Below are 13,808 nucleotides of genomic sequence, written 5' to 3'. Positions count from 1 at the left end.
AAGACATTTACTAATATTTTAGTGACTATTTATGTATTTTACCCCATGATTAAATGATATGAGATGTATTTTTATCTTAAAGTCTTAATTATTTTTAAGGTAAAGTACAATAATATTCCCTCAATTATTAAAAGTTATAAAATGATCATTCGACTACAGAGTGTTACTGTAACAACCCGATTTTCAAAATAATATTTAATTGAAATTTGAGGGTTTAATTGTGAAAATTTGGCGAAAATTTGGGACTGAATTGAAAGATTTTAAAACTTGGAGCTTGTTTTAAAGTTAAAGAAAATTTAGGGACCAAGCCCTGAATTTAACCTTGGAGTGTCGGTAGGCAATTGTTATATGCGTGATTTCTGTTTTGAAAAACAGAAATCAATTTCATAAATCCTTCCTCACGCACACAATTTCCAAACTCGATTCCGACGCCGTCCGAATTCCGATCGTTGTTTTGAAACCACCGTTGTGTTCATCATCGAGCGAGGAACAACCCCTTCAAATTAATTTAAGCGAAACGCGGCCAAACGTCGGGAATTTCCAGTCAAAGTAGCGACGGTTTTGTTAGCTCTATCGCCGAGAAAATCTTAAATTCACCGCTGATCGTTGCTCCGTTTACGACACCTCCCGCACCATCGTGTTCCTTGTGCCGTTCCGAGTCCACCGGTGTTCCCCTTTTTCTTCGGCGGCGGCGGCGCATGGGGAGGTGAACCGGTCAAACTTCCCGATTTGATGAATTCGAGCTCTCCGACGTTCAAAAATTTGAACCGAGCTTTGTAAGTATCTCGAAAACGCTCAAAATAATTTTTAGAAATTTTTCCGTAATTTTTAGAGCCCCGGAGGACACCACACGCGCCACGCGCGCCGCCGTAGGGCGAGTGAGTGACCGGTTCAACCGGTTTTCTTAAGAGTTTGACCGTTCACGACCCGACCCGTTTACTCGACCCGACCCGTTGACCCGACCCGTTGACCCGACCCGATCGTTGACCGTAGACCGGTGTTATTCTGGTAAATAATTCGGTTTTGGTGCTATTCTGGTAAATAATTCTGTTTTGGTGCTATTCTGATAATTAATTTGAAATAGGTGCTATTTTGGTAAATATTTTAAAAATGATGCTATTTGTGTAAAATGTTCAACAGTTTGTTGACCTCCTTTGACCAGAACTTTGACCGGCTTTGACCGGCTATTAAACGATCGTTAATCTTTTCCGAGTATACCTATCCTGATAGTTTTTGACGTGCCAAATCCGTTTCCGTGGTCCGTTTTGTCAAATTCGAACCCAAAGGTCTCCAAATCGATGGTCAAAGTGGTTGACTTTGACTTTGACCAAGAATTTGAATTTTCGAAAAGTCATACTTTATGTTTTTCGACGCCCTGATTCCGATTCCACAATCCGTTTGGCCAAATTCAGACTCAAAATACCTCAAATTGATAGTCAAACCCGACAAATGCTTATATACTTAAGAAGTTTAGCTTTGAACAATTAAATAGGATTTGGGACTGATAAATATTATTGTTTGAAGGTACAAGAGACTCTTCGGATCGTTCGACAGCTCGACCCAGCTCTTCTAGATCAGTTAAACCACGTGTGCCAGTATTCACCCGTTCGAAAACTGTAGCAGAGCGTGGTGAAACCAACAATCAGTAGATTTGCTATTTGAATCTATTGTCGAGGTGTGTTCCCTACTTATTATTGAACTGTTTTATTGGTTTTAATATGTGGTACACCGAATTCATTGGTTATTGTTTTATGGATGCACCAATTTAATGTGACAATTTATGGAATATGGCTGCTATCTAATTTTTGTTTTGAAATGGTATATGATTACCATGTTTTGGATTTATGGAATTTATGTCACGGTGCAATTGAATTTTGGAATTGAATTACGATGGAATAGCTCTGATCAAGCTAACTGAGCCTAATGTGACTCTTGAGGGCCCCAAGATGTTTCATTAGGTCGGCTTTCCTTTGCTGTGTGCTTATGGTAAGCTATATGGACTTATTGACTTGGGCTTAAGGATAAAAGCTTCAGAGCCTATCCTTAAGTCGGCTTTCTTTTTGCTATGTGCATAAAGTAAGCTATATGGAAAATAATTTTGGGAACTACTGATGGTGTACCAGAAAAGGGTTTAAACTATGATTTTCAAAAGTTAAACTCTTTTACGAATTTGTGAGATTACTGGACTATGATTTGTACCTATTGACATTTTATGGAAATGTTGGGACACACTGAGCCTAGCTCACCTTTTGAAAATGTTTTCCCCCTTTCAGATATTGTTGGTTAGATACCTCGGTTCGAGCACTTGGAGGATCAACATATCTCTTGAAGTAAATCAGATTGTAATGTTTTTATCTTGCAAGTTGACTTTATTTTGGTGACATGGACCTTATTTTAAATATCGGATTTTATAATGATGACTCTTTTGCTGTTACTGCTCGGTTTATTGTGATTTTGAATTTGAAGATATGTTTTAAATTAAATTATTATTTATTGGTACTATATTTACGAGTTGGATTTTGATAGTATAATTTGTTTATAATTTCATGTTATTTATAATGTGATTTTATATTGATGGAATAACGATTTCGGAAAATGTCTTTAATAATCATAATGTGATCCACTAGACTTAGTCGAAACGCATAGGCCGGGTCTAGGGGGTTACAGTTACTTGTTGAGTCCCTTGATTATTGAAAGTTACAAAATGGTCACCCGACTATTCATTATATTCCAAACTCATCATTTTTCGTTAAAAATTTGACGATATTCTGAGTTGAACGTTAACATATTAACTGTGATATGATAAAATCTGATCCTATGATCTCAAATGACTATTTATATCTCATTCATCATTCTAATGTCTAGATTAGACAACCGCTAATTTTTTAATGAGAAAAGATTACTTTAAAACAAATGAATAGTTGGATGATCATTTTATAACTTTTAATAATTGAAAGACTTAATAAAGTGATATTTTATAGTTAAAATAATAATTTATAATTTTTAATATTCGAGAGATTTAATAAAATAATAATTTATAATCGATGACAATGTGTGTACTTTACGTAAATAACTTTACTTTTCTCGATTCCATGTGGCCCAAGTTTGGGCCGAAAGTAAATATCGGCCTTATTATAATGTCAAGCATCTAAATTTAAATTTTCTTAAAATAAAAGTAAAAATTCTGAACCTCAAAGAGGAAACAGCCATGACCGACCACCACCATCACCACCGATTCGGGCAGCTACGGTCGACATCCCAGATCCTCAAAAGGACCGCCGTGCATTTCACCGCACACCCTTTCGTTTTCATCTTCCTTTCTCTGCTCTTACTCTCCTTCCGTTCTTTAGTTGAATCGGGCTCCTTTGTCCTCAATTCCTTTATCGACCACGATCCTTCTTTCAAATCCCTCCTTACCCGCCTCGACCTCCACCCTTCCCACCCCAACGCTCGTTTCAAGTCAACCAGTCGCAACGCACGCCGTCCTTTCCTCCACCTCACACGCCTCGGCACTCTTGACGACGACTCCTTATCTTCTGAAGATGACCTCGGCCACCGCTCCCCGTTCAGTTCTTTCTCTAATCGCCCCCTCAATGGCACGCCGGTGATCCTTTCAAATTTCGATACTAAATCTGGGTTTTCGAATTTCGTTGCGGATAACGGAATTCTACTGCCGAAGATCGTTCGATACGGAGTCAAATTTAAGACGATTTCGTTTGACTACGAAAACAATGAAGTCGAACGTCAAGAAGAAAGAATTGTTGATTTTCAGTTCGTTTATAAAGGATTTGAATTGGGGCGCCATGACGCTGCTGCGCTGTTCTTTGTTCGGCGGCGTTTGGATGGGTAATTCTAGGGTTTACGGCTATTTATTCTTTGGTTTTTGGTGTTCTTTTCATCACAATTTTTAATGACCTGATTGGAAGATTTGTTTCCTGTTTTGGGGCTTTTTGGGATGGCTCTAAAATGGGTTTGAAAAACTCACTGGGTTCGTTTTGATAAAATGGGCGGTAAGAGACGCCGTGACTCAGCTTATTGGATTATGGTATTTCGGAGAGATTGAGGACCACTACTCGTTCTTTAAGCTTTTTATTAGGTTAAAGTTGATGCCTTTCTCAGTTATGTCACCATGGATTAGGGGTTATGAGAAGGAGATTTCAGGGTTTTTGTTTACGTGGTTTCTTGTGGACACTTTAGTTTCATTTTCTCTCATTAGCTGCTTGGATTGCCATTGTGGATTCAAGGAGAAGCGGGAGAGAAATTATTAAAGAAGGTTGTTATTTGATGTCAACACTTTTGAACCAAGGGATACAGATAAATTGTTATGAAGCTATCTTAAATGGATCATTAGCAAGATTGGTGTTGACTCGTATGGGTGGAGAATTTTTCGCCACAGTTATTCAGGCAGCTCTGGAGGTGTATTTCATGATGGCTTGGTTGATATTTTACTTTGTGGTGAAGTATAGGGAAGCTAATGCAGAGGGTAGGAGGTATGGACGGAGAGAATTGGAGGCTTTGGTTGATGGACTTAGATGAAACTCAATTGAGAAAAAAAAAGGGTGAAAGTTGCTTTTGCTGCTAGATTTTTTATTGTGACACTGATGATAGCTCAAGATAGTGGCGAACATTTTCAAAGGCTTTGAGTCTTCCTAGTTTTGTAGTGCTAGTGATGCAATACTGCCAGATTTTTGTTTAGAAACCTGCCAGTGCATATCATGTACTTTTATCATGAGGGAAAACGATATAATACTTGTGTAAATTTTCCACAACAAAGCTTCTATGTTTATATTCTATTACAATATATTGTCTTTTACTGCCTTGCAGTACTTGTTCCTTGCTGGTATCAATGAGAGTGGTAATGATTTCTCATGCTTCAAGTAGTGTTGATGATGTTATACTTGAACTGTTATATTTTTGGCGTTGGTCTTTTTCGTTCTCTCGTTGTGGATGTGTGATGATATGAATTTCTGTATTTGCACTAGGAGTCTTTTCTTGTTTTTACCCGATGGAGAAATTTGTTTGAGATGTTGACTGCCATGTATTCTATTGCAGTCCATTAAATTATCAATGGGAAAAAAAGTAAAGGCCTTAAGTTTCGAATGCTGGATACTGTTCTTAGTGTGCTTACTGCTGTCTTACACGGTTAACTTGGCGAGCTTTAGGAATGAAACCATCATTAGACTGACCAAAGGTTATTTATGAGACATGCGATGAGTGTTAAGTTGGTTGTTGAAGAGAAGGAAATATGAGTTTAATCATGAAAGCGAGCACAAGGGCATTCATAAGTGTCATATAAATTTACTTTAGCTGTGAGTTTGCCATTTTATTGGAGTGAAGAAAAGTAGTTGTGGAAATTGAGTGATAGGCATGCTGATGTCTGTGTTTTATGCGGTAATGGGCATATTATTGGGATGTGCTATGGTAGCAAATAGTAGATGATCATGGTATCAGGACAGAAAATCTGAGCTTGAAATGTTCTGCGTTTTGACATGGGGGAAATGAGATGTAAGACAAAAGCTTGCTGCATCTAGATTAACTTAAGTCAAGATTCTGCATTTTTTGAAGAAAATAACTGTGTTAATTATTTCTTGAAGTTTATGGAAAGTACTTGTAATGGTCAGTAATTTGCGAAGTGTGTCATAAGTTTAACAAGTTGGCCTGGTGAATTTATATTTAACTATATCTGGGTTTAGGGATAATCACTAAAATGATGCAAGACAACTAATTATGATCATTATCCTCAAACTGCATCTTGTCATTCCAATGTTTGTTGTTATTGGGGAGCAGCATGAATGAACTGGTCGCTTTGCCAATTTAGTTAAAAGAAGATTTTAGGTTTTGGCCTTTGAAATACATTTACTCCATGTGGAGCATAAGGGCAAGTTATGTCATGCCCCAAACTTGTTTACTGCATACTTATGGAATCATGCCTTTACTTCCCTTTCTCTTTTCTGTGGTGTTTGTTGTTAAGAGAAACTTTCAACGTCTAAAAATTTTCAAGAGCTCAGTTTGATAATTTATTTTAGACAAACCATGAATGTCGGATTCTTGTTCATAAGTTGCTGCTTTTTGTGTGCATATGCTAGATGAAGCATGCTTTACTTTTACAGGTAAACATGATGGACACTGCCCTTGAGATGGGCTCGAGGAGATTAAAGAACTTGCATCTCTGTTGTCCGGGGCAGTTTTCTTTGATAGTTATATAAACCTAACCTTACAGCTCTATATACCACACTATATTGTTCTGACACTTCATTTTGTTTGAAACACTCATGTTCGACATTTATGTCTAGAACATATTTGGACACGCAGATAGAGGTAGGATTTTTTAAGTCCCGCAAATAAAAACTTGGAAAAAATTGAACATACATGTGTTGGACATTTATATATGATGCTTACACTCGAATCCTAGTAACATGTTTTATTCCTTAATTTGCTGATATTATTGTTTTAAGTTTCCATGTAAAGTGAAGGCTAGAACTGGTAGGGTCTAGTCTGGCTTCTTGTTCAGTGTTGATCCGTTTGTTTAACTGGGTTCTATTATGGCACAAGAGCTTTCACTTGGCTTAGCGGTTGAGGCCCTTAGAAACAGAACTTACAATAGTGCAAACTGGAAGTCAATATTTTCCAATGGAGTTACATTTATAGACTACAGAATTTATGTTACAAAAACCTTGTGAATCAATCAATATTGCAGCATAAATTCATTTAGACACCAGGGAGAGTATTCAATCTTGAGGAGAGCTAACACAGAGAACAACATCGATGAAGAGGCTTTCATCACAAGGAATGCATAGTTTGGAGTCGGTGGTAAAATCATATTCATCCCGAGCTCGATCTAGCAATGCCTTGAACAGTGGGTGCTTGAGCATGTTGAGTTTAATAACAAATCTCTTATGGTTTTCACCAACATATACTACTAAGTGACCTTTGGGTACATCGCTTGGGATTGAGCCCTCTTCATGCATTGAACTAGGAGACTTCGCCCACTCGGAACAGAATTCACAACTGCTACAAGGTATGACTTTACTCCCCATCTTCCTCCATTTGGTAATGCATGCCTTTACAAATTTCCCCTTCATTGCCTAGTAATATGCCAACATAGACAGAAGGAAAAAAGAACTTGCATATATTCTGAAATGCAGATTTGGGTGGCGGAACTGAAAGAAATAGAGTTAGAGACAGTGTCATTAAATTGTTGACATAATGGTAGCTAAGGCCTAAGAGGCTTGGTAGATTTTTATGTATGAATATTCAGATGGTATATCTTTCCTTTTATAGCAGTTGGTGTCTTGATACGAAAGTGTACGAACATGCATCTCATGATATGAAAAGGCTATACGAAATTAATGCTTCTTAGGGCAGACATGAACCTAGAGAGAGGGAGAGAGGATGGTGCTTGATCGGTGATATTTCGAAGTTAAGACCCCACGATTTGAGAGTGGGAAAGAGAAGATATGAAAGAGGGATGGGATGAGCTTCTTTGGCAAAGTGCGATTCCCCCACTTACAGTTTCTTGATGTACATGCAACTGTTAGTAGTAGTAGTAGCTAGCATTAATGGATATCGTAAAATATTAAATATACATGATGCTTGCCTCAAACCCAGACTTCTAAGATACTAGAAAGGAGCTTTCCATTGATTCATATAATCATATCTAATGATAGCCTCTGTTGCAACATAGGAAATATAATACATGAACTATTTATACTCTCTTCTAGGCTATTATGTTCAAACACTATCAATCATTTGACAATAAACATTCATATATTCCTGCATATGCGGTGTTCGAACTTGGGACCTAAATTATTGAGGTCACGTAGTTTGTGTTATCTGTCTGCACCCTTGTACGTATGTGCATGCATCTAATGGTTAATTTTTGTAATATACATATAATTTGCATAGGTAAACAGCTAGTTTGAGTGGACTTAAACAGGTATGGCGGTCACACTCGTATGAATCAATGATTTGATTGGACATCTCTTCTCTGTTGATCCTCAGTTTCTTTTCAGGCCTCGGCTCCTCCTGCTTTCTTGTTCTCTTATCTGGCCTGGTCAGTCTCCATTTGCCTTCTCTTTTAATATATTATTATTTATATGGTAAGCCATTTTAAAATTCATCTTCAACTAGCTTCCATGGCTTCTCCCATGCTTCCAAATTGGAAGCAACAAGTTGAAAAGATTTTTCTTTTCAACGCTTCTTTTGTTTTCCCTTTCTCTTCAGGTTTTTTACTTCTCTTGATAGTATATCGCCCAATTGCAGATGAGATGTATGGGTTAATAACCAACTCAAATCACACAATAAAAGTAGTATTACAAAAGGTTTTTATTGGTAAACTGCAGTGATTAAATTATCACTATTTTATTTACATTTTGAAACGATTACTAATGTTAACAACGATTTATAACAAATCGATTACTTGATATTAACAATTGTTATTAGGCGAGACATGTAGTGAGTGTAGCTTAAAGATGTGACATGTTAATAAAAACAATTAATTTTTAATTACATTTTAGATAAAATATCAATTTAATCTTTAAAATTTAGATTTTCCCCCGAAGAAAGTCTCGTTAACAATCTCTTTATACTTGATAGATGTCGAAACATCCCATCAGATAGCGGAATGAGGAAAAGAGTCTAGATTATTACTTTTATATATATTAAAAATGGACAGTTCGGTACACCAAATACAAAAACATCCATCACCAAATACAAGAGGAAAATGACGTAATATTGTTATAAGCACCATCGGTTTTCATTGTGGATTGTCATTTATCACTCTCACTAATCACCATCGGTTTCTATCACCGCAGACCACTATCACTCTCACTAATCACCATCGGTTTCCATCACCGCTGACCACGGTCGCTAACAACCGTTGAATCTTAGAATTTTCAATTCACTTATTTTATTTTCGTAAATGTGAATGAAATATCCGTTTCATAAAAAAACAGCTCTTAATTCTACAAACTTGTTCCAGACTCCTTCCAACTCTTTAACCCGTGCTTGGCTTGGCCGAAGGCTCTTGATGATGGTTGCTAAAGATGCATGCTTTTGGGCCACCTATTGGGGGTATCGGCGATTGTGTTCAAAGTTGAAATGCCTAACTAGAGACCACCTTCAACAGTGCAGTAAAAATTAAAAGTTTAATGACCATCTTAATGTAAGAGGAGAACATTATGATTATAACCGTAAATAAGACGAGATATATTGTGGGTTACTTAAGATTGATTCGATCAAAGTTTGATAAATACTCGATTCAAGCTCGATTCGAATTTTTAACGAGCTAACACAAGCTGCTTAATATTTGAATTGAAAAGCTTGCGAGATGTTCGAAAATATAATATATCAATATTTTATATTTTTAAAAATAAATTATTAATAATATTAATATTTATGTGTTAATTTAAAAAAAAAAAGATAATACAAAGTTTTCATGTATTTAATGTTTAGGTTTGATTTTGAGTTCGAGATTTCAATCAAGTCAAGTTTATTTTTTTTTCATTTTAAACTTTTCGAGCTTCAGTTCATGATTTAGAGTTCGAGTCGAACTTGAAGATTTTAGACTTGGATTTTCTGAGTCGAGTTGAGCTTCATTTTAATTTTCGAGTTGAGTTCAACGATACTCGAGCTCAACTCAACTTGTTTATAACCTTAATTACGACATTACGGGCATGCTGTTTCATTACGGAAGGTTTGATCAGTAATATGTTGATGAGGCTTGTTACACATCCTACAATACAGCATTATATGTTCCCTGCAACACGGTGAGCAATTTTTGAAGATTGAAAATGGAAGCTTTTCACATTAGATATACTCTTTTTATATATATATATATAAGAATTGGAACCTACATTTACACATCCTGCAATACAACATTATACTTTTTTCACGTCTTCCTTTATCATTAAACGAGAATTACATCGAATATGGACATGGAACTTACAACAAATTCTTTTATGGATTTCATGTCAAAACCGCGAATTCCTATACATTTTGGACCATTTAGTGTTCTATAATGAGTTTATAAGTTATACAAGTTTGTAGAGAACAGGGTATTTTTCGTGCTTAGAAAGTAATAAATGAGTAAAATGAAAATTTTGAGATCAAACACTCGCCAATAAGGAAACTTCACATGAATTCAAAAGTCAAATTGATATTTTATCTAAATTATATCAGTATTATATCTAAAATTTAGGATTATTCTATGTAAAGTTTAGGGGTCAAATTAAAATTTAATTATTTTTATTAACGTAACACACCAGCCTGGAACAACTTTTTCAAAATGAGTTGCAAAATAAGACAAACCAAAAAAACCCAAAACCAAAAGGGATCACCAGTGTGTTTTACCTAAAATTAAATTGCTAACATAACCCTATAACATATTTGGTTTCTTTTTAGGATAAATTACACATTTAGTAACTCAACTTACAATTCTAGTATGTTTTAATACCTAAACTTTCAAAAAAATAAAAATCAAAGTGCGTAGTTTACCCTTCTTTTTAATATGATTTTTGTATATTTACCTACCGAACTGATGTCACTAAGTTTGGTGACACCAAACTCAAATAAGAATATAATAATTGCACTACTAAGAATTTGATAATTATATAGAATAAAACAAGTGAATACGAGACAACATAGGTTGATTCAGTTGATTACTTATTAACAGTTTAGTTCATATCAAAGTGAATACTAACATATAAAACGAACACACACACACACATATATATACGTACTAACTGGAACCTACATTTCCACTTATAGAGCCTAAAAACAAGGTAAAATAAGATGAGAGCATTATCATGAATTCATGTGACAGGGGAACAAATATTATATGTGGAATACCAAGCTTAACAATGAAAGGCAAGTGTATCACATATTGCATTTTGCGAGATAAGCCATAAAGACTGACCCAAAAATGCAGTAAAGAGGCAACAATTTATGATGGAATCGCAGAAAGCACTTCTAAACAATTTGAAAAGGATTACGACAATCATATATGCTTTCGGTACAACTTTTTATTTAGCCTTCTTTCCTTGTTTAGGTACCAAAATTTGGCTTTAAACCACGCAGTGAAGCATCAAAACTACCCTAAGAAATTGTAGTCGAGAAAATGAAAGAGTGAATCTAAAAGTTCTACATAACACTTTTGCAAACTATCATATCTTTAGGATTCCTTGATCACCTACAGAGTCGCCAGTGGTTGCCAAGCCTCGAATCTTCACGTCATAATAGACCTCTTCAACTCGTTTTAGGTCATACTTCATACCTACAGTAATGAGAAGGCATTAAAAAACACTTGGTCTATGACGAGGTTGCTTGAAACACCAGATTGTCTGAGCACAATAAGAAGATTAAGCTTACTATCAAACTTCTTGCGCAGGAAATCATTTCGGAGATTAAGCATCCGGAAGGCTGCATGAAGATCTGTCAAGAACCTCAACACCTTTCTTGGACAATCATAGTCACCAGCAGTCACTTGGTTCACCACATATCTTGGCTGGAAAAGTGAAATAGAATGCGTGTTGTGTTACCACATTTTCCAATTACTTTAATGGTAGAAAATTAGCAAATCATCAACTACATCATCAGAGAGCTGCATGCCCCTAGTTATTCAATTTACATAATGTTTCATTTGGAATTATCACATACATTCTAACAAGTTATCTGTAATTTGTAGTTTCACCAAACAGCAAAAACCAGACTAAAAAAACATGTGAAGAATGGAGCAGCAAGAGAGCATTTTCCAGTTCAGAAAGCCTGAGACAGCAAGTTGCTGACATAGTTCTTACCATTTCATTTGACATGAAACAAATACCTGCATGATGGGAAAAAACATTCCCAGATCAGTAAACTCAATTGTCAGAAAAATAATAACCCCTAAATTCAGATGCCAAGTAAATGTCATGTCACTTTTCTTGTACCCACACACAAACCAAAGAATAACAGTAGCCGGGAAAAATGAAGAACCAAGAATGCTTCATTTGGTTCATCAATAAATGGAACCAGGATTGAATACTTTCAGAATATTTTAAGACAACTATACAAGTATCAATCACTATTACAAGACAGACAATAAGGCATTAGAATGTAAAAGGAATTTCATCCTGCCTGCTTATGTGGTCAACCACATTTACTTTCAATTCAATAATTGAATACTTGAGGCTAGTTAAAGAAAACTGAAGCTTTGAAAGATTAAAAAACTATAGATCAAATACCCATTAGATGATAAAATTAAGCAACATCTTCGAAGAAAGAAACTTTCAACTCTTACCAACAAGATAATCCTCCAGATCTAAAGCAAAATCTGAATCATTTACTGCCAAAACAACCAATTTTCTCAATTAAATTCATTGGAAAAGACAGAAATTAATCGCAAACAGAAGAAATATTCATTATCGAAACATACATCCCAGTGTTACCGCAGCTTCAGTATGCATAAGCAGATTTCCTGTTTCCAACCAATGCATAAAGGCAAGCAAAGAAACTACCATTTGAGTTTCACTCCTCCAATCCCCATGATATCTAAACACACCAAATACCATTAGAGGAAAAAGTACACATATCAAAAAACATTCTGCATAAAATAAAACTTGAAATTCACCAAAATCTTAAGCCAATCTCACCTGTAATACTGTCCAGGGCATTCCCTAACAACTTCAGCAAGTTTGTTGTAAAGATCCTTTAGAACATTAATCTGAGCATTTGCCTTCTCTAAAACCTCTATTATACATAAAATTGCAAATCAATATTAAAAAATTCATATAAATTAAAAAAAAAAAAAGAGAATAGAAAGAAGAATGTTACGGGGAATTGGCTTAGATTGGTGAACGAGGAGGAGGCTAGCTTGCATGAGTCGAGTGGCCGACTCAACTTCCATAACGACGGCGCGAATGCGTTCACGTAAGCTACCAGAATCTTCTAGCTGGACTCGGAACTTCTCGAACTGCTTCTCCAGAGAAGGAGAGGTTACCGGCGATTCGGAATCCCCGCCGGCCATGGTAGTGGAAAAGAGAGCAAGGCAGAGTGGGGAACGAGAGGGAAGGCTTCTAGAAACGGGCGAAGGAAGCGAACGAGAATAGGGAATGAAGGGAACAAAGTGAAGAATTGAGGGGTTAGGGTTTAAGGAGTAGCGAGAGAGAGTGAGGCAGTGAGTATTCCGAAACGCTGATTTCATAATTTGTAATTGCCCCCTATTTTTTCTTTATGCCTTTTTACCTGTGCGGTGCGGTGTAGGTTTCGTTGGTTAAATATTGTGGACGAAAAAGAAAATTAAAAAAATAAGAATATATAAAAATTATTTTTAAATTTAATAATTTGTTATAATATACGTAGAACTCATCATAACAACGTAACAGATTTTATATAACTATAAAAATAACTTAAATCTTAAAATAATTTTTAAATATTCTTATTTTTTAATTTTTTTCTTAAAAGATTACCATTATGAACTTTTATTCAGAGTTTTTATGTTGTTTCATTTAGGGTGATTTCCATCAGGAAAAATATTATTAATAATAGTGTTTTCCTTAAAATCACGGAAATTAATATTTTAGATAATTGTTAATTTTAATTAAATTAAGTAAGATTATATTTGAAATAATGAGTTTTATTATATTAGTTTATTTATTGTATGTTTTTAACTAGATAATTAATTATTGTGTAATAAATTTATTAAATAGTTTTAGTTAATATTTAGATAATATTATGCATGTTTATAATGTTAAAATATTTTATTGATATGTTATTTATAATGCATATAATATTATTTTTAAATATATTATATTTTTTGATTAATTAAATAT

The 13,808-nt window shown here is 35.1% G+C and overlaps 2 protein-coding genes and 1 pseudogene across 2 annotated transcripts; 1 reads left to right on the top strand and 2 right to left on the bottom strand.

The window, feature by feature from the left end:
• The first annotated feature begins 3,198 nt into the window (after positions 1 to 3,198).
• Positions 3,199 to 4,786, top strand: LOC120129585 (annotated as a pseudogene).
• Positions 4,787 to 6,728: 1,942 nt separating this feature from the next.
• LOC120129812 (auxin-responsive protein SAUR50-like) lies at positions 6,729 to 7,085 on the bottom strand. Its single transcript, XM_039147219.1, has one exon. It carries the CDS (start codon positions 7,080 to 7,082, stop codon positions 6,729 to 6,731), a length of 354 nt encoding a protein of 117 aa, XP_039003150.1. The 5' UTR covers positions 7,083 to 7,085.
• Positions 7,086 to 10,941: 3,856 nt separating this feature from the next.
• LOC120129539 (translin-like) lies at positions 10,942 to 13,232 on the bottom strand. The gene is made up of 7 exons (XM_039147005.1): positions 12,811 to 13,232; positions 12,630 to 12,726; positions 12,413 to 12,528; positions 12,278 to 12,322; positions 11,796 to 11,821; positions 11,368 to 11,503; positions 10,942 to 11,272 (listed from the first exon to the last, which is right to left on the bottom strand). Exons 1-7 carry the CDS (start codon positions 13,178 to 13,180, stop codon positions 11,163 to 11,165), a joined length of 900 nt encoding a protein of 299 aa, XP_039002936.1. The 5' UTR covers positions 13,181 to 13,232; the 3' UTR covers positions 10,942 to 11,162.
• Positions 13,233 to 13,808: the final 576 nt, after the last annotated feature.

Source organism: Hibiscus syriacus, unplaced genomic scaffold, assembly GCF_006381635.1.
Source record: "Hibiscus syriacus cultivar Baekdansim isolate YM2019G1 unplaced genomic scaffold, ASM638163v2 tig00110503_pilon, whole genome shotgun sequence".
Taxonomy (NCBI): Eukaryota; Viridiplantae; Streptophyta; class Magnoliopsida; order Malvales; family Malvaceae; genus Hibiscus; species Hibiscus syriacus.
Note: the sequence above shows the minus strand (reverse complement) of the source record. Positions and strands in the feature narration are given on the sequence as shown.